The sequence below is a fragment of the Bubalus kerabau genome, chromosome 6, assembly GCF_029407905.1.
Source record: "Bubalus kerabau isolate K-KA32 ecotype Philippines breed swamp buffalo chromosome 6, PCC_UOA_SB_1v2, whole genome shotgun sequence".
Lineage (NCBI taxonomy): Eukaryota > Metazoa > Chordata > Mammalia > Artiodactyla > Bovidae > Bubalus > Bubalus kerabau.
Genome location: NC_073629.1, coordinates 15,708,652 through 15,730,143, shown reverse-complemented (window position 1 = coordinate 15,730,143; position 21,492 = coordinate 15,708,652). Strand labels below are relative to the sequence as shown.

The 21,492-nt window shown below is 40.6% G+C and overlaps 2 protein-coding genes across 12 annotated transcripts in view; one reads left to right on the top strand and one right to left on the bottom strand.

Annotated features, from left to right (window-relative positions):
• Positions 1-6,820, bottom strand: part of ASH1L (ASH1 like histone lysine methyltransferase) — a 205,277-nt gene extending 198,457 nt beyond the window's left edge. For 2 of the 9 annotated variants that reach the window (XM_055584043.1, XM_055584051.1), the window contains exon 1: positions 5,809-5,947. The gene's annotated coding sequence lies outside the window, so the exon portion shown is untranslated. The other 7 variants (XM_055584046.1, XM_055584049.1, XM_055584047.1 and 4 more) reach the window with 7 other exon arrangements.
• Positions 5,800-21,492, top strand: part of DAP3 (death associated protein 3) — a 42,704-nt gene continuing 27,011 nt past the window's right edge. Inside the window, exon 1 of one of the 3 annotated variants that reach the window (XM_055584055.1) lies at positions 5,800-5,939. Coding sequence is in view for 1 of the 3 variants with exons in the window: in XM_055584053.1 (XP_055440028.1) it covers positions 7,002-7,006 (5 nt within the window). In the remaining 2 variants the exon portion in view is untranslated. Of the gene's footprint in view, positions 5,940-6,816; positions 7,007-21,492 lie in introns of those variants that run through there. The other 2 variants (XM_055584054.1, XM_055584053.1) reach the window with 2 other exon arrangements.

Here is a 21,492-nt window from a genome sequence, read left to right as displayed (position 1 = left end):
TGGAGAGTGAAAAAGTTGGCTTAAAGCTCAACATTCAGAAAACGAAGATCATGGCATCCGGTCCCACCACTTCATGGGAAATAGATGGGGAAACAGTGGAAACAGTGTCAGACTTTATTTTTCTGGGCTCCAAAATCACCACAGATGGTGACTGCAGCCATGAAATTAAAAGACGCTTACTCCTTGGAAGGAAAGTTATGACCAACCTAGATAGCATATTCAAAAGCAGAGACATTACTTTGCCAACAAAGGTTCGTCTAGTCAAGGCTATGGTTTTTCCTGTGGTCATGTATGGATGTGAGAGTTGGACTGTGAAGAAGGCTGAGCGCCGAAGAATTGATGCTTTTGAACTGTGGTGTTGGAGAAGACTCTTGAGAGTCCCTTGGACTGCAAGGAGATCCAACCAGTCCATTCTGAAGGAGATCAGCCCTGGGATTTCTTTGGAAGAAATGATGCTAAAGCTGAAACTCCAGTACTTTGGCCACCTCATGCGAAGAGCTGACTCACTGGAAAAGACTCTGATGCTGGGAGGGATTGGGGGCAGGAGGAGAAGGGGACGACAGAGGATGAGATGGCTGGATGGCATCACCAACTCGATGGACATGAGTCTGAGTGAACTCCAGGAGTTGGTGATGGACAGGGAGGCCTGGCGTGCTGCGATTCATGGGGTCGCAAAGAGTCGGACACGACTGAGCGGCTGATCTGATCTGATCTATCCTCTTTCTACTCATCATGCTCTGTAGCATGGTTTATTTTTAGCAGTTTAAGCAATGACATGTATTTTCAAATGTCCACAAAAGGAATTTCAAAACTCAAAACAAGGTGTATTTCATTCTCTTTAAAAAGCATGTTGATTTTAGACCAGTTTCAGCTCCTGTTCAACATCATCAGTATTATCTGATTTCTTTGTGATAACTGGGTCCAGTGTTCTTTGGAAGGACTGATGCTAAAGCTGAAACTCCAATACTTTGGCCACCTCATGCGAAGAGTTGACTCATTGGAAAAGACCCTGATGCTGGGAGGGATTGGGGCAGGAGGAAAAGGGGACGACAGAGGATGAGATGGCTGGATGGCATCACCAACTCGATGGACATGAGTTTGGGTGAACTCCAGGAGTTGGTGATGGACAGGGAGGCCTGGTGTGCTGCGATTCATGGGGTCGCAAAGAGTCGGACACGACTGAGCGACTGAACTGAACTGAAAAGGATCTAGAAAATGTTTTTAACAATTTGTCACTATGACTAAAAAAAAAAAAAAATGAAAAAACTAAGAGACATTACTTCTCACTGTGTTTGAAAAAAAAGCTGATACACTTTTCTAGGAAACACAGGAACCAACTGCATTTTACAACGCAAACATCTAAAGGCAATTAAGTAAAGTTCTATTCAGTTCATTTCTTTTTATGTTGCAGAGGAATTCCTACTGACAGGTAATACAGATTGTAAGTATTCGGTATGAAAAGTTTAGACAGTTTATTTAAAAAATTATATAAACCTAACTAAAGGAAAATAATTCCCCATTTAAAAGTGAAAATGTATACACTGTATTTATGGATCAAATGATATAATATTTGAAATAAACAAAGGGAGGATGAAGAGAGGCTAGTTGATAGGGATATAGTGTGATAACTGGGTTTGGATAACTTTTGAAGCTGGATGTTGAATACATGAGAACTTTGTTATTTATTTCATTGCTCTCCAGGTTAGAAATTTTCCACACTTCAAGAAAGGAACAAAATTAAATGGAAAAAATATATAAACTCTTGTCATCAATTTGCAAATGCCTGACAGCAAATGATTAGAAACTATGGAAAGCAAAAACAATTAATGCTAAAAATAAAATTTTATATATTCTTCAAACATTAAAAAAAGTTAGATGTTCAATGAAGGAAATATAACTCTGAAATAGCAATAAGATTATCAGCTAAATTTCATTACTGCTTGAAGCCATAATTTATTATGTTGTGTTGACATCACACTGCCACCAACACCCCCAGTCACTAAGAAAGTGATTTCTAAAATATGAAATGACAGTTATTAACTCAGATAACAAATCATAAGCATGAAACCTAACCTTTCCAAATGAAAGAATATAAACCAAATAAATTACAAGTAGTTTAAAGATAGACATTAAGAAAAAAAAAGACTAGCAATATAGCTTAAAAACTACTTTCATTTCCCTGTCTCATGATAGCCAGGGTTAAGCTAGCTCATGCTTCTGGAAAGGCTGGCACAAAATAGACCTCACAGTGGATTACAAACTAAGGTAATATAAGGGAATATATTATCTTTAAGAAACTCAAATCAACATGCATACCTGAAAAAACAATATGAAATTATTTATTGCAGACTCACTACCTATACACACGGTAAAACTTTCCCACCATGTGCAGGCAGATTATTTTAGGCAGGACTGAATGTGTCCAAATTCTTTATTCATAAGGCATGGAAGACTTAGAATAAAACCTCAAGTGGTACTGCTGACACTATAAAGACACAGCACTGAGCAAGACAGGGAAGTTATGCTTCATATCTTAGAATACAACCCAAGAACAGGACATGAAAATCACTCTATTCTTGATCCTTTAAGATCCTGTGTATTTTCCATAATTATTGCAATAGTTGTTTTTTTAAATTGTGAAGTATCTCATGCATAGAGGAGACTATATACATATGTTATCCATATGCAAAGATACAGACACACTACACACACACACACATATAAATGATGTTACTTTTTTTTAAATGTAGGAACCTACTAAGTTAAAAATTAGAGAAAATAAACTTTTCACAAATTTACATGACTTCTTACCCAGAGGACATGACAAGAGAGACAATCAGACCAATTTTCTCAAGACCTTTCCATTATCTGACTGAATCCTGTAATCTGTACCATTAAAATGCCTTTCTGAGTTTCTTTTCTTTAAAAAATTCAGTAATTATTTTTAATTTTCAGTACTAGATTCAGGGGTAGTCTTTCAAATCACCCCAGTATTTTCTAGATACATGTCTATCCAAAAATGACATTAAGACCTTTTTATGTAAACCCACCACAGAAATACATCCAAAACAAGATAAAAAATGCTACCAACATTTACATCCTTTTCAAGCCAGAGATCCTTCATCTCAAAACATCAAATGATACCAAAACACATTTTTTAAGCTGCAAAGTTGCATACAGAATGTGAAGACTTCGTAACTTCCTAAGAATAACAGCAAAACCTCTGAGGCAATTAAGTCATGAAATCTCAACTTCTAGAAATATGCTTCCTTCCACCTTGTTCTTTTAAAGGCTCCCACTAACATGCAATTCATAACTTCAACTGAATTAGAATAGCTTCAAGGACAAAGGCCATATATTATTCATCTTTGTGTCCCCTGCATAAAAACAACTCAATAACATTTATAAATTCCAAGAAATGAGCTTCAAAACTCCTCAGTCCCAATGCAAAACTAGAAAGCAATTATATCACATTCTCTGATCACCTAATTAGAATCATGTTTTAACACTGCAGAAATTAATCTGCAAAGAATAGAAAATAAACAGAATAAAAAAGATCTTAAAGTTCCCCTTACTGTCAGCATGCTCACTGTCAAAAAATCTTTCATCTTAAACTCTTACCAACATCTCTACTCCCAAACAAAACCATTTTTAAAAAAAGACTTTTAAATGAGACTTAAATATAAATTAGCTCTACTTCATTAGAATTTAAGTTTCTAAAAATTGTATGCATAATTTGTGTGACGGTGCTCATGCCCAACATTTTCTACAGTGAGTTTTTTCATCACATTCTCAGAAGAATAAGTGGACCCCAAAAAAACTTCTAAGAACCACTAATCCAGCAAATCAAAAACACTATTTTCCAGAGAAATACAGTTAAGTTGCCTTAATTTAAGTATACTTCTCTCATGTTCAGAGAAGGGGATCCTTACTACAAAATTAGTCTTTCGAAGAATTTCTTCAGCACAGCCAAAAAGTTCCAATATTCACAGGCACATATACTGACAATTCCAGATCCCAAAAAGAGTTTACTGGAAAATGCCAAAAGAAAATGCAAAAGGCAGCACACTCTTCCACAAACTGGGCACCCTATTAGATGCTTAAATACACTTGTATCCTTCCACAGTAAAACGTCTGGAAGATCTAAATTCCCTCCAAACAGTATATTTTTGAGGAATGTTTTCTAGTTTCAACTCCACACTGACCTGTCTGCCTCACTCGACTCAATATGTATCACTGTCTCAGTATTTACCACTGTCAAGACAAATGTAGCCGAGCTGCTTCAACAGAGTCACCCTGATTATTCTCACCCCAAAGCAGGGACCATTTATTGAGTAGTTACTCAGTGAATATTTGTTGAATGAATGAAAGATGATCCTTTCTCCCTTAAAGTTAAGCTGTCAGCCCCCACCCTGCTTCTATGTTACCAGTTAAATATCCCTCCCTCAAATACACAAACTCAAGTGTTAGAAACGCTCTGCTTCCTCCATAAACAAAAAGTAATGTCCTCAGGGAATACCCATCTCTCACAGGCCAACCTGGCAAAGACAACCTATGTTCTGTCTGACACAACTGATCTCTACCAAATACCATTCAATATGCCCCTATCTTTCCAATAGACTCAGATTTGTCTGACAAAGATCTCCTGAGATGTCATGATATGATGACTATACTACTGGACTAGGAGTCAAAAGTATCTGTTGTATCCCAAGTGTGTCACCAACTTAACATATGACCTTGAAAAAATGATGTCTTTATGCCTCAATTTCCTATTTTGTAAAATGGGAGGAAACAGTCATCCCACCATTTCCACAGATTTATGACTACAAACAAACCAAAAGAGCATTTTGAACAATATAAAAGCTTTATTCTATTACAAAGTGTTAATACAAACTCAGGTCAACAAAAACCCCATCCATTCTTGATACACTCACAGTACATTGTTCAAGTAAAGATGTTCTGGGCCTTCACATCTGAACAATTCACTCTATTCTGAGCAACAAACTATTCTTAAGAATAGCTAACTATGATAAGTTTCTCCTATTCCTGACCCCACCACTTACACGCTATATTTCCAAAATACTGCCATGACTTCTCTTTACAAGTAAGTATTAAGGCAATCCCAAACCCTAAAATATACAAACATATCAACCAGCAAGGAACATCCCAAGCTTTATTTTAAAAATAAGCTAGTATAAGGGGGAACTCCATTACACTTGTAAAAATACAAGCAAACTCTTCCGGAACACTTTCCTTCCTTGTATACGCACACAAACACAGCCGCTATACACCAACAGACCATCTGTCTTCTAGACCAAAAACATGTCTTTCAATGCCCAAAGCAACGAGCAACATTTATTAAACTTGCGAAACTGAGATCATCCTCTCGTCCCTACATACACTTCAGCATGTCAGAGACACCGCAGATCTGACCGTACGGAAAATCTTCCCTCCTGCCACTTTTATGCCTTAAACGAAACAAACAGGACTATGGGGGATGCTCCAATCCCTCCTCCACAAGACACAAACTAACCTGTCAGGGGCACCGCGGACTCCGCCTCCACTCGCGTACTTTCCCGCCCCCTCCCCCAGGCAGAAGCCCGCCTGTCAGGGACACCCCTTCACCCCCGCCGGGAGGGACTTCCCGGCGAGCTCAGGATCCCCTGCCCTCCCCTCCCCTCCCCCATCCTTACCGCCGCTCTCCCGGAGGTCCAGGTCCGGGAGATGACAGTAGCTCCCAGGAAGCCAGGGGCTGAGTCGCGGAGGAAGTACTTAGGCCCAGAGGCCTCCCCAGACGGTTCTACTCACCGTGTCAGAGGCCGAGGCCGAGGGAGATGAGAGTGCAGGGAAGTGGGGAAGAGGGGGCGGCCGCCACCAGGCTCCTCCGCTTCCCTTGGTCCACAGCGGATCCCTCCCGCTTGTCAGGAGGCGGCCAGCGGGTGAGCGGACTGGCGGAAATGCGAGAGAGGAGAGGGGAAAGGCGTGGGGCTAAGCGGGGGAAACTGAGGGGAGGCGGGTCCCGCAACCGAGACGGGGATCTTCTCCCCCTCCGCAAAGCGAACCCAAAATGGCGGCGGGAGCGGCGGCGGCAGAGCGGCGGCGGCGGCAGCTCCTTGGGAGGGAGGGAGCGAAGGGCGCCTCGTGCCCCCCCACCTCCCACTCCTCCCTCCTCGCGTTTTCCCCCTTCGTCCTCCCCCCTCACCCGACTCGGGCGGCGGAGCGCGCACGCCCGCCCGCACGCGCCAGAGAGTATCTGGGCTTGTCGCTCGCTGCTCCCACCAACCACCGCCTTCGGCCGCCTTGCGCGCCCGCCAGCCAGTACGCACTCCCTCTGGGGCGCCTTGTGGCACAGTCCTCCCCTTCCCCTCGGCCCCTGTCAAGCCAGCTCTGGCGTGGGCCCTCACGCGTACCTTCAGCAGCGCGAGCCTAAGCCTCCTCCTCCACCTCCTCTCCTCTCCTCCCCCCCTTCCCCGCCCCCACTGCCACCAACCGCCGCCACGGCCGCCGCGGCCTCCTCCTCCTCCGGCCCCCCCGACATACCCTCCACCCCTCACGCGTGCGCCTCCCACAATCCCCCCCGCTGGACTGTTCCATTCCCGTCGGCTGTAGAAGCGGGGGAGAAGACGACAGGCGAAGCGGGCAGAGCTTGCCGTTAGGACACGAATTACCGCGAGCGACGGAGAGAAACCTGTGGCTATTTACCTCGCGGGCCGCGGCGCCCTGGCGCCGCAGCTTCCTTTTCTGGCCGCGGCGAGCGGGTCGGGGGCGGCATAGCGCCCCTCCGCTGGCGGGTGGTTGGAGGCCGCGGCGGCTGCGCATTGAGCAGCTTCCTGCCTTACGACCCGAGCTTGCTTCTCCGCTGCGGGACGCGCGGCGTGGAGACAGCGCTTGACAGTGTCTGCCGTTTGCCGGGCGGGGAGAGCTAGTTTGTGACTCGGTGAGGAAATGGACCGGCACGGGGGTTATACCCATGAGGGAAAGGAGCGGGACTCTGAATCTCCATGAGGTAGGGAGTGAGACCGGTAGGGCCGGCGACCCTCCTCAGGGGGCTTCCCTTTGGGCTCTGTGTTGCGGACCTAGGACCCAGGAAAGAACGCACTCAATGATCGGCTTTTTCTTTTTTTTTAAACCCAGCTTAAATTTCTCGAGTTTCACACTACTGTTTATATGCAGTGATGTTTTTTGTGCATTTTTACGCATTCCTCGTGGGTGGATGATGAATGGATGATATATTTTCAACCTCATTAGGCAGCCTGGTTAGGGAATAAAGATACCATATATATCAAATTCAGGTCTGGACTCCATCTGCCGTGTCTTATGTGTCCTTCAGAAAGTTATTTTTCTTAGTTGTCAACAAGAAACGAAAAATTGAACATAGCAATTAGTGAGCCCCTAATCTGCCTTCAGGGCTGATGTGCGATGAAATAATACGTGTAGAGTCAAATTAACTCCTAGGTACAGGGAAAGTGCAGTGTTACGTTATTGTTCACGGTGATGTTGATAAGGTTTGTGGATGTAATTGGTAGTTTGTGTCCTGTTCTTCCAAATCGTTAATAAAACAATGCAAATCTAGGTCTATCAGATTTCCATAGTTACTGATACTTGTGTCTCAAAACTCTGCATGAACATTTCCTTTTTCTTGATTGAATTCAAAAGAATTATGGACTGTTAAAAGCCACAGGTAATTCCAAAGCTCTCTTCTAGTAATCTTTTGTTTCACCTTGTAGGCAAAGCCGAATCCATGAGGCAAGGAATCCACTTAGGTTTCCCTTTTCCTTCACATCTGTGGACTTCTAGGGATCTGGCAATGGTTCGAAAATCACTGTACTAGATTAATCTCAAAGGCCATTCAAGCTCTAAAGTTAGACACTCCTAAATTTCCTCCTTACCATATTTCAGTATGTGAGTCTGGTTTTGTTTGCTTTCTTTGTTTTTTTTGTTTTTTTTTTTTTAAAAGGGAAATTCACCTCAGTTACCTCACTCTATATTTGCTTTTCTTAACCTTAAGTCTGAACTTTTTCATGGAGCTGTTCAGGAGCCGTTGATCTTTTTTAATTGTGCCATGTATGCAAGTGTGTTGCTCTACTAAAAGCATTTTAAATTTGTTGTCAGGAACTATGTCTAACATTTCTTTTATATTCTTTGGTAGTTTAGTGTAAAGCAAGTCATGGAAATGTTGAAATGAATTTTAGATACTTAAAACATTAGAAGGAAAAAAAAAAAAACATTAGAAGGGAAAGAAAATTAACATTTGTGAAATACTATGCCAGGAGAACTTGCGTTCCTGTTTAATCCTTAAAATAACACTTTGAAATAGATCATATTATCCCCATTTTACAGATGAGAAGCCTGAGGCTCAAAAAAGTCAGATAACTATCTTTAGACTTGAGTTTGCCTGGCTCTTAAAAATGTAACTTTTTTCACTATATCACATTGCCTTCACAGTAAATTTGTTTTTAGCAACATAATTGCATATGCTACAAAGAAAAAAAACACTTCTAATACAATTCCACTACACTTGTATATATAGAGAGTTACTTATAGTCTCTGCCTTTAACTTCTGGTAACTGCACTTCATGAATTGCCCATTAAGTATAGACAGATAAAATAGCATTCAATTCTTTTATGTATGCCCCCGCTGCCTACCAGAGACTAAAATATATTAAGTGCTCAATAAAATGACCTTATTGAATGAATGAACCTTAAAGTATTTGAACTAAGGAAAGTATGGAAAACAGAATAATGGTTCCGCGAAAGATGTCTGTGTTGTAATCCCTGGAAGCAGTAAATGTGTTATATTACATGGCAAAAGAAAATTAAGGATACTTACGAATCAGCTAACCTGAAAATAGGGAGATTACCCTGAATTATCTGGTAACCCCGCTGCAATTACAAGAGTTCTTGAAAGATGAAAGAGGAAGACCAAAGAGTCAGTGTCAGAGTGAGGCAGGAGGACATAGACCTGACCAGCTGCTGCAGGCAGGCTTTGAAGATGAAGGGCAACCTCTAAAACCTAGAGAAGTCAAGAAAACATTCTCTACTAGAGCACCCAGAAAGAACACAGTCCTGCTGACACTTTGGATTTGGACTTTTAAACCACAGAACTCTAGATGACAAATTTATGTTGTTTTATTATTATCACCAGGTTTGTGGTAATTTGTTACAGTAGCAATAGGAAACACAGAAAGGGGGCCAAATCACAACTACCTCCAGAGTACTTTGCCTTGGATGATGGTTTTGTACTTTAATTTAAAAGAGGGTAAGATTTAACTGAAAGTGGCTCAGACGGTAAAGCGTCTGCCTGCAGTGTGGGAGACCTGGGTTCGATCCCTGGGTTGGGAAGATCCCCTGGAGAAGGAAATGGCAACCCACTCCAGTACTCTTGCCTAGAAAATTCCATGGGCTGAGGAGCCTGGTGGGTTACAGTCAATGGGGTCGCAAAGAGTCGGACCTGACTGAGCAGCTTCACTTTACTTTACTTCAATTCACTTTCTTTAAGCATAGTGAGAGGCCTTCAGCAAAACCGCCTAGATTTCCAGAGTTTCCCTACTGCTCTGCTTCTGGCATCAGTCCTCAAGCTGTAAATAGACAGTTGGGCTCTATGCTATTGCTATACAGCAGCAGTCTTAGCTAAGCTGAGCTCAGATTTCCCCACTAGAATAGAAGTAATTAAACATTTATCTCATAATGCTTCCTTGCTGGGATGTTGCAGCAGGGAAAGGTGGAATGCAGATTAGCAAGAAAAGCTTTTCAGTGTACACTTTTTTAAAAATATTTATTTATTTGGCTTCGTCTGGTCTTAGTTGTGGCACATCGGCTCTCTAGTTTCAGCTCACCGGCTACCCCAAGATGTGTGGGATCTTAGTTCCCTGACCAGGGATCGAATCCGAGTTCCACACATTACAAGGCAGATTCTCAACCACTGAACCACCAGGGAAATCCTGATGTACACTTTTAAAATAAAGTTTCAAACATTTAAAAATACAACCTACTGGAGCATCATCAGGGTTAACTTTACACTTGACAAGTTATGGTAAATACTATAAAAATATAGAGCTTCAAACTCTTATATGATAAGTAAAAAAAAATATATATATATATATATGTATATATGTGTATAATAGTCCATAAATAATTTTCTATTTACCAAGGGAGGAACTCTGCAATTTTTGTTTGGGTACCATGATTTTAAACTCATGCTTCAGGTAATCGCCTTTTAGCAAAGTAGAAATGTACACTCCCCACTGCCTGGGTTCAAAGCCTGACTCTTTTACTTGGTAGCTGTGCAAACTTGGGTAGAAACTAGTTGGTCATAGTAATAACCCATTTTTTAAAAGTAATGTAATCCTTTTAAGAATCCTGTATGTAAATACTACCGTTTTCTCCGTTTTAGAAAGGAGGAAACAGACAACACAAAGTTTAAGTAACTTGCTTAAGGTCACACAACTAAGGAGAGCCCCATTTCAAATCCTAGAAGTTAGATTCTTTTTTTTTTAAGAAGTTATTCTTGAGTCCATGTTTTTAACTATGCTGCCATACTTGCCACTTTATCTTTGTAAGTTGGAGATAATAATATTTATGTCATAGAATTGTTTTGAAAATATACAGAGTTAATTTACATAAAGCACTCAGACCAGTGCCTGATCTACAGAAAATGTTGAGTAAATGTTAGCTGTCACTATTGTGCTGGTTCTGGGTTGTTTTGTTTTTTGAACCCAGATGTTCTCCTCTGTACTTTAGTAGCTGGAAGAAAGTGAACATCAAAGCAGATGTGCCTTATTCCTGTTTTTCCCAGTACAGCCCTTGTATATTTTTTATATGTTGGTATTTTAAATTGCTCTTAGCTCGGTAAATGTTATATTACCAAAGGAAGGAAAAATGTCTGGAAAACACTACTATAGTCCTTGCCCTTGTTTTACAGATAGGAAACTTGGGCTCACAGAGTAAAGAAAAAAAAAAAAAAAAAAGATGTTTTTACAAGCTTGAAACAATGTTATTTTTCCTGTGAAGAATGGTACATGACAAGTACCCTTGTGAGAAACCTGAGGGTTTCCCAAACCTTGCCAGGGTAGATTTAGATGTGTTGTTGGGATGGGGCCCCACTGTTTATTTTCTTTAACCTCAGCCTAACACAATTGGATGCAGCAGGATTTTTCTAAACAGAGTAATATAATTCATACAGAAAAGCTATTTGGTAGCTTTAAAGGATTCATTAGGGGTTTGTTGATTTAATTTTTTTTAATTTACTTTCTCCCTGGGTGATAGCAACATGGCTCAGAGGTCAAAAAGTATAAAAGACACTACACTCTCTTCCTGCCCCCACAAGAACCCAATTCCTTTCCCTAAAGGCAAACAGAATTATCAATTTTTGTATATCCTTCAAAATATTTACCTTTTTACAAACAAATTGGATAGATTTTCCCCTTTTGTACATAAATGATAGCTGCTGTATAGCTTGTTCTGCATTTTGTTTTTGGTTTGTTTTTCACTTACTGTATATTAGAGATTTTTTCCTCATTAATATGGAGAGAACGTTTGGGATTGTTTTGTTTCTAAACAGCTGCATAGTATTCCATGGTATGGATATGCTGAATTAGACTCTTTCCATTCTTGCAATATTAGAAACAATGTTGCAGTGAATAATCTCCAAGAACCAAATTTTTCCTATAGTACTCAAGATTTAGAACACTCTTTCCCAATCTTGGCACTGCTGAAATTTGGGGCTGGATAATTCTTTGTTGTGGGAGCCTCTCCTATGCATTGCAGAATGCTTAACAGAAACCCTGGCCTCTCAATTCACTAGATGCCAGGAGCACCTCTCCCCCAAGTTGCAACAACCAAACTCCTACCAGACATTGCCAGATGTTTCATAGGGGGCAAAGCTGCTGGTTTAGAAAAAAAGATTCCTAGGACTTCCCCAGTGGTCCAGAGGTTAGGACTCCACATTCTTAATGCAGGGGTCATGGATTGAATCCCTATGCCTGGTCAGGGAACTAAGATCCCACGTGCTACATGACATGGCAAAAAAAAAAATGAATGAAAAAGAATTACTGATCATTGGGAAATCAGTCAAGTTTCAATAGAGAAAAAGTTATGGCAGATTAATGTATCATCTTTTGTCAGAATTCCATGAATGGTAAACCAAAATAATGCCATTATATATATATATCTTCATTAATGTAAGACATTTGATAATCTCATGGCTTTTTGGAGAAATATGTACTGAATGCTGAATTGGTTATATAACCATACCCAGAGACTACCTGTTCTTAAATGGGTTGAAATTCCCTTAACCACTGACATCTATGCAGTGGTTCTCACTCTTAGCTGCACATTGGAATTAGTGAGGTAGCTCTAATACCTATGAAATACCTATGTCTGAATCTCACTAATAGACATTGTGGTTTAATTGGTCTGAGATACAATCTGGATAGCAGAGTTTTAATTATACTCAGATGATTCTAATGTGCAGCCAACATTGGAAACCAGTGTTCTAGGCTATGCTACAAAACTCTTCAGATAACTGTATCATATTAAATTGTTACTTGAATGAAATAGCTGAGGATATATTTTTCAAATTTATAATTTTCACACAATTTTTAAAGGATAGGTAATATGTTGGTGATAGATTTCAGAAAAACATGCAGATATCCATATGGAGGATCCTGAATTGGAACCTATAACAGAAAGAGTACATTATCAAAAAAGTTTGCAAAATCCAAATAAAGTCCATGGTTTAGTGAATAGTATTGTAACAATATTAATTTCTTAATTTTGACGATTGTGCTATGGGCATGTAAGATGTTAACATTAGGAGAAGTTGGATGAAGGGTGTAGGAAACTCTTTCTACTATCTTTGCTGTTCTTTTGGCCCAAAGTTTTTAAAAATGAAAACTAAAAAACTATTACAAATGTTTATCCCTTGCAACTACCTGTGTGACTCAAGTTTCTAATATTATGCATACAAAATAAAGTCAAATTTCATCTGATGCTGAAACTGATATGAAAACTGCAACTCTATTCAATAATTTCTGGTTTGGAATTTTATCAAAACAATTTTGGCTTCCCAGGTGGCTTAGTGGTAAAGAATCAGCCTGCCAAGCAGGAGACACAGGTTCGATCCCTGGGTCAGGAAGATCCCCTGGAGAAGGAAAGGGCAACCCACTCCAGTATTCTTGCCTGGGAAACCCCATGGACAGAGGAGCCTTGGCAGACTACTGTCCAGGGTTACAAAAGAGGCAGACATGACTTAGTGACTAAACAACAACAAAACAACTTTTAGTTCTCATTGATTAACTTTATAACTAAATTTTTTAAGTTGTGAAGTTTCAAAAACTTTCATTAATATAGATAATATTGACAAAAAAGTTTCAAAACAATTAAATTTTAACAATTCAGTTATTCTTAGAAAGTGAAAGTGAAGTCACTCAGTCGTGTCCGACTCTTTGCGACCCCATGGACACCAGGCTCCTCCGTCCATGGGATTTTCTAGGCAAGAGTACTGAAGTGGGTTGCCATTTCCTTCTCCAGGGAGTCTTCCCAACCCAGGGATCGAACCCAGATCTTCCACATTGTAGACAGATGCTTTGCCGTCTGAGCCACCAGGGAAGTCCAGTTATTCTTAACTAAGGTCAAAATCAACAAATAGCTGCACAAATAAAGTGTTGAGGCTACCTAGGAAGAAAAATGGTATAGTGATGAGGAATATTTACTCTCAATTCCAATAACCATGTTTAGATCCAAGCTTCTCCATTTTTTAACAGCACAGTGGTTTCCACTTGTTAGAAAAATTGTAATTTTGCAGCAAAAGTGAAAATGAAAGTCATTCAGTTGTGTCCGACTCTTTGCGACCCCATGGTCTAATTTTACAGATCCTCCCACAAAGCGGTAAAGTCTCCTTCCTACCATTTGAACCCAACCTGGACTGTATGCGTGTGCTCGGTTGCTCAGTCATGTCTGACCCTTTGCGGCCCCATGGACTGTAACAACACAGGACACCATACCTGTAACTTAGATATCTCTCCGTGTGCACTCAGTCGAGTCCGACTCTTTGCAGTCCTATCAACTGTAGCCTGGCAGGCTCCTCTGCCCATGGAATTTTCCAGGCAAGAATACAGGAGTGGGGTGCCATCATCTCCTACTCCGGGGGATCTCCCCAACCCAGGGATTGAAGCCTGGTCAAGTTGGCCTGTCATGGTCTGCAGTAGAATGCAACAGTCTTTACTGGTCTGAGCCAGATTTGAAGGGATCTTAAGTGTTTTAGTTCTCTTGGACCTTTGCTCCTGCTGTGAGAAGTCCAGGCCACTCTGCAAAGAAGCTGAGAGACAGTGTACAGTAGAATCAGTCATCCTAGTTGAGACTAACCTCAGATGCATGAGGAAGTACTTCAAAGATAGCCAGATCTGGTCCAGAGCAAGGGAAGTAACCAGCTTGTAGCTGTAGACTTCTGAGTGATAATAGTTATTGTTTTAAGCCACTGAGTTTTGGGGTAGTTTGTTCAGCAGCAGCAACTGATAAAATGCTTCAGAGGCTGCTGTGATGCTAAAATAACATAAAGCATGTAATACATATGAGTACATTGTCTGGCATATAGTAGTCACTGCATCTTAGCTTCTGTTTTTGGTTATTTTAATATGGCTAGAACAATATTTTTTAATAACAGCTTTATTGAGGTTGACATACTATAATTCATGTACTTCTGAGTTAAACTCAGTGTCTTTAAAGTGTACAGTTCAGTCAGTTTTTAGTATATTCATAGAGTTGCATAAACATTACTATTATCTAATTTTAGAACATTTTTGTTACCCCAAAAGTACCCACCAGTAGTCAGTCTCCATTCTCCCCTCTCCCAGCTCTGGCAACCACTAATGGAATTTTTTGTCTCAGTAGATTTGCCCATTGTGAACATTTCATATCATTAGAAGTATACTACATGTGATCTTTTGTGACAGACTTCATTCCTTTTGTTTAAAGGTTCATCCATGTTGTAACATGTATCAGAGCTTCATTGCTTTTTATTTACTGAATAATGTTCCATTGAATGACTGCACCACATCTGTTTATCAGTTAATGGACATTTGGATTGTTTCTAGATTTTGGCTATTATGAATTAAGCAGTTGTGAGCATTTCCACACAAATGGTAATGTGCGCAAATGTTTTCATTTCTCTTGGGTATAGAACTAGGGGAAGGTCATTTGGTAAATCCATTAAAACTTTTGAGGAAATGACTAACAGTTTGCCAAAGTGACTGAGCCATTTTACAATCCTAGCAGCAATGTATAAGGATTCCGGTTTTCCTGCATCCTCCTCAATGCCTGTTGTTGTCTGTTCTTTTTGATTTTAGCTATCCTTGTGAGTGTGGAGTGGTATCACATTGTATTTTTTTTTTAATTAATTTATTTGAAGTTAAAAGACACTTGCTCCTTGGAAGAAAAGCTGTGACAACCTAGACAGTGTATTAAAGAGCAGACATTACTTTGTCAACAAAGGTCCATATAGTCAAAGCTACGGTTTTTCCAGTAGTCATGTATGAATATGAGAGTTGGACCATAAAGAAGGCTGAGCACTGAAGAATTGATGCTTTTGAACTATGGTGCTGGAGAAGACTCTTGAGAGTCCCTTGAACTGCAGGGAGATCAAACCAGTCAATCCTAAAGGAGATCAGCCCTGATATTCATTGGAAGGGCTGATGCTGAAGCTGAAGCGCCAATATTTTGGCCATCTGATGCAAAGAACTGACTCTTTGGAAAAGACTCTGATGCTAGGAAAGATTGAGGGCAGGAGAAGAAAGGGGCAACAGGATGAGATGTTTGCATGGCATCATCAACTCAAGGGACATGAATTTGAGCAAATTCTGGGAGATAGTGAAGGACAGGGTAGCCTGGCGTGCTACAGTCCATGGGGTTGCAAACAGTCCGACACAACTGAGCGACTGAATAACAACAAAATTTATTTGGCTGCACTGGGTCTTAGTCACATGGGATCTTTTGTTGTACACACATGGACTCTCGAGTAATGGTGCACAGGCTTAGTTGCTCCGAGCCATGTAGGATTTTAGTGCCCTGACCAGGGATAGAACCCATGCTTCCTGCATTGCAAGGTGGATTTTTAACCACTGGACCGGGGAAGTCCTATATCACATTGTGTTTCTGATTTGTATTTTCCTAGTGGTGTTGAGAGTCCTTTCATGTGCTTAAATGGTCATTGTATATCTTCTTTGGAGAAACATCTGTTTAAGTTCTTGGACCATTTTTGAGTTATGTTTTCTTTTTATTGCTCAATTCTTTGTATAGGGATATACAGATATATAATCAGATATATTATATCTTTATCAGATACATAATTTGCAAATCTTTTCTAACGTTCTGTGGGTTTTTTATTTTCTTTGTTTTGTTGTGTTTTGTTTGTTTCTCTTTTTTTTTGGCTGATTTTTTTTTGCTGATTCCCCCACCAGAGATCAAACCTGGCTCTGGCTATGAAAGCACTTACTCCTAACCACTGAACTGCTGAGGAATTATCTGTCTTGATAGTATCCTTTGAAGCCGAACTTTTTAATTTTGATGAAGCCCAAGTACCTATTTTTATTTTTGTTATTTGAGCTTTTGGCATCATTAAGAAACCATTGCATAATCCAAATCCCAGAGATTTACTCTTGTATTCTTAGAAGAAAATAGTTTTATAGTTTTAGCACTTCCATTTAGGTCTGTAATCTATTTTGAGTTAATTTTTTTATGTGATGTTAGCTAGATGTCATAATTTCATTCTTTTACATGTGAATATTCTGCTGTCCCACCATTTCTTGACTGTTCTTACTCCCGTTGGATTTTCTTGGCACTGATGTTAAAAATCAGCTGACTGTAGTGTAAGAGTTTATTACTGAATTCTCAACCCTGTTCAGTTTATCTGTAGGCATATAGGTGAGACATAAGATCTATAGGCATATGCTCATACCATAACTTTTGAAATCAGGAATGTAAGCCCTCCAACTTTTTTTTTTCAAGGTTTTGTAGGCTATTCTGAGTTCATTACATTTTCATATGAATTTTGAGATCAGCTTGACAATTTCCATTAAAAAGGCTGCTGGGATTTTGCTAGATAATAATATTTGTTTTATAACCACTGGGGGCTCAGATGGTAAAGAACCTGCCTGCAGTGCAGGAGACCCAGGTTCTATCCCTGGGTCAGGAAGATCCCCTGGAGAAGGAAATGGCAAGCCTCTCCAGTATGCTTGCCTAGAAAATCCCACGGACAGAGGAACCTATCAGGCGACAGTCCCGAGGGTCAGAAAGAGTCGGATACGACTGAGTGACTAACACTAGGACTTAGGAATATTTGGTTAAAAAAGAAAGAACTGATGATATTGGCGAGCTGTATTCTCAATGAAACAATGGTGTTACAGAATAACAAAGTAGTTACTCTCGAAAATATAAAATCTAGAAACAGTAGGTGATAGCTGAAAAGTATTGATGAGTAATGTAAAGGACTTGTATGATGATTGCTTTGAGAAACTGAAAACAGTTACCCAGGAAAAGATAAAATAGGGGACATAACTACCTTCGATTCATTGTGTGAAAGGTGGCTTGTAAAACCAAATAGAAAAACGGGTATAGTGGATTGAAAGCTACAAGGAGACATTTTACCTCAGATTGTGAAAGAACTTTCCATAAAAGCTGAAAACCATATGGACTGCTTAGTGCGTTCCCCATCAGTGGAAATGCTCAGGCACTTGGTAATTGACAATACAGTGTATGCAGTGGCTGATGGGAAGGAACGCAGCGTCTGGTTTGAATGCCAGAACTGTCACTTCTAGGCTATATACCTTCAGGCAAGTTAGTCTATCCATCCCTGTTTTCATGTGCACTTAATAGTGTCTACTTCATAGGATTGTGTTGTCAGACAGTGCCTATAAATTGCTTAATACAGTGCCTGTTTCTGGAAAAAAAGAAAAACTGGTAATAAGATCATTGTAGTATTAATTCAGTTCTGAATGAGCTCTGTATGAAGTAAATCACCTTAACCTTAAGAATTTATGGTTCTCTTCACACAAAAACCTGTAAACAAATGTTTAATTGCAGTTTATTCGTAATAGCCAAAACCTGGACCTTCAGTGGATGAATAAACAGTTTATGAATAAACATTCATACCATGGAATAGTACTCAGGATTAAAAGAACAAACTATTGGGGCATGAGTTTGATCCCTGGTCAGGGAATTAAGATACCAAATGCTGCACAAGATCCCACAAGCTGTGTAGCATGGCCAAAAAAAAAGTTTTTAAAATAGAAGAAACTACTGATACATGTAACACACAGCCCAAATGAATCTCCAGAAAATTATGGTGACTGGAAAAAGCTGATAGTAAAAGGTTGCATAGAGTACGACTTCATTTATGTAACAACATTCATGAAAGGACAAAATTATAGAAACAGAACAGATTAGTTGTTGTCATGGTTAAGGAGTGGGAAGGTTGTGAAAGGGAAGTGCAGGAGGCTATATAAGGGCTACGTGAGGGATCCTTAAAGTGATGGAAAAGTTTTCTGTTTTGACTGTGTTCGTGTCAGTGTCTTGGTACTATATTGTACTATAGTTTTGCAAGATGTTACCATTGGAAGAAACTGGGTAAAGGATATATTGTTGTGTTAGATGCTCAGTCTAGTCTGACTCTTTGGGACCTCCTGGACTGTAACCTGCAGGGCTCCTCTGTCCATGGGATTTCCCAGGCAAGAATATTGGAGTGGATTGCCATTCCTTTCTCCAGGGCATCTTCCTGATCCAGGGATTGAACCTGGGTCTACCGAATTGCAGGCAGATTCTTTACCATCTAAGCCACAAGGATACCTGGACCAGTTCAGTTCAGTTCGGTTCAGTCGCTCAGTTGTGTCCGACTCTTTGCCACCCCATGAATCGCAGCACGCCAGGCCTCCCTGTCCATCACCAACTCCCGGAGTTCACCCAGATCCACGTCCGTCAAGGCAGTGATGCCATCCAGCCATCTCATCCTCTGTCATCCCCTTCTCCTCCTGCCCCCAATCCCTCCCAGCATCAGAGTCTTTTCCAATGAGTCAACTCTTAGCATCAGGTAGCCAAAGTACTGGAGTTTCAGCTTTAGTATGATTCCCTCCAAAGAAATCCCAGGACTGATCTACTTCAGAATGGACTGGTTGGATCTCCTTGCATACTCTCAACACTTGAAGACCCTTCAAGAGTCTTCTCTAACACCACAGTTCAAAAGCATCAATTCTTCGGCGCTCAGCCTTCTTCACAGTCCAACTCTCACATCCATACATGACCACAGGAAGAACCATAGCCTTGACTAGACGAACCTTTGTTGGCAAAGTAATGTCTCTGCTTTTGAATATGCTGTCTAGGTTGGTCATAACTTTCCTTCCAAGGAGTAAGTGTCTTTTAATTTCATGGCTGCAGTCACCATCTGCAGTGATTTTGGAGCCCAGAAAAATAAAGTCTGACACTGTTTCCACTGTTTCCCCATCTATTTCCCATGAAGTGATGGGACCGGATGCCATGATCTTCGTTTTTTGAATGTTGAGCTTTAAGCCAGCTTTTTCACTCTCCACTTTCACTTTCATCAAGAGGCTTTTGAGTTCCTCTTCACTTTCTGCCATAAGGGTGGTGTCATCTGCGTATCTGAGGTTATTGATATTTCTCCCGGCAATCTTGATTCCAGCTTGTGTTTCTTCCAGTCCAGCGTTTCTCATGATGTACTCTGCATAGAAATTAAATAAACAGGGTGACAATATACAGCTTTGATGTACTCCTTTTCCTATTTGGAACCAGTCTTTTGTTCCATGTCCAGTTCTAACTGTTGCTTCCTGACCTGCATACAAATTTCTCAAGAGGCAGATCAGGTGGTCTGGTATTCCCATCTCTTTCAGAATTTTCTACAGTTTACTGTGATCCACACAGTCAAAGGCTTTGGCATAGTCAATAAAGCAGAAATAGATGTTTTTTTGGAACTCTCTTGCTTTTTCCATGATCCAGCGGATGTTGGCAATTTGATCTCTGGTTCCTCTGCCTTTTCGAAAACCAGCTTGAACATCAGGAAGTTCACGGTTCATGTATTGCTGAAACCTGGCCTGGAGAATTTTGAGCATTACTTTACTAGCGTGTAAGATGAGTGCAGTTGTGCAGTAGTTTGAGCCTTCTTTGGCATTGCCCTTCTTTGGGATTGGAGCGTGGAACATTGTGGAACATGTGTTACTTATTTCAACTGCATGTGAATCTGTGAATGTCTCAATGGTAAATGCTTAATTTAAAAAATTATTTTTGTGACCACTGAAGGGTTAGTACATAATCTTTGGGATAGCTTTGTAAGTTTGGTACAGGCTTTTTCTGATTTCATTTTCAGTATACATTTGGCCTATGTGAGAATACTTTTTTTAAAAAAGAGGGTCCTAACACTATCCAAAATGTTTCATCAAAAGAGTGACAGAACTTGCAGTACAGTAGTGAGGAAACGTTCCTTCCAAGTGTACCTGAAAAAGCTCCAAGTGGTTTAAAGACTCTGGAATTATTTATCTCTGGGATTTGTTTGTTTTATCCACACCTTAAACAAAGAATGACTGGGGTTGGAAGGAGGACTCTTGCACCTTAGAATAGTAGAAATAGACAATGGGTAAAGTCTCAGAAAGATGGCAGTGAAGCAATATTAGAGGCGGATCTTAATGATATCATTGAGAAATTTTTCCATCATCTTTACTTCCTAGAACACTTGCGCTAATTATTTATCTTTAATTTTAACCTTGAGTCTTCTTACGGTTTTTTTTCCCTACTTTTTATTGTGGTAAAATGTATATAAAATAAAATTTACCATTATAACCATTTATTTTTCATCATAACCATGTTTAAGTGTATGCTGATGCTGCTGCTAAGTCGCTTCAGTCGTGTCCAACTCTGCGACCCCATAGACAGCAGCCCACCAGGCTCCCCCGTCCCTGGAATTCTCCAGGCAAGAACACTGGAGTGGGTTGCCATTTCCTTCTCCAATGCATGGAAGTGAAAAATGAAAGTGAAGTCACTCAGTCGTGACCGACCCTCAGCGACCCCATGGACTGCAGCCTACCAGGCTCTTCCATCCATGGGATTTTCCAGGCAAGAGTATCAGATCAGCTCAGATCAAATCTGTCGCTCAGTCGTGTCCGACTCTTAGTGACCCCATGATTCGCAGCACGCCAGGCCTCCCTGTCCATCACCAACTCCCGGAGTTCACTGAGACTCACGTCCATTGAGTCAGTGATACCATCCAGCCATCTCATCCTCTGTCGTCCCCTTCTCCTCCTGCCCCCAATCCCTCCCAGCATCAGAGTCTTTTCCAATGAGTCAACTCTTCGCATGAGGTGGCCAAAGTACTGGAGTTTCAGCTTTAGTATGATTCCCTCCAAAGAAATCCCAGGACTGATTTCCTTCAGAATGGACTGGTTGGATCTCCTTGCAGACTCTCAAGACTTGAAGACCCTTCAAGAGTCTTCTCCAACA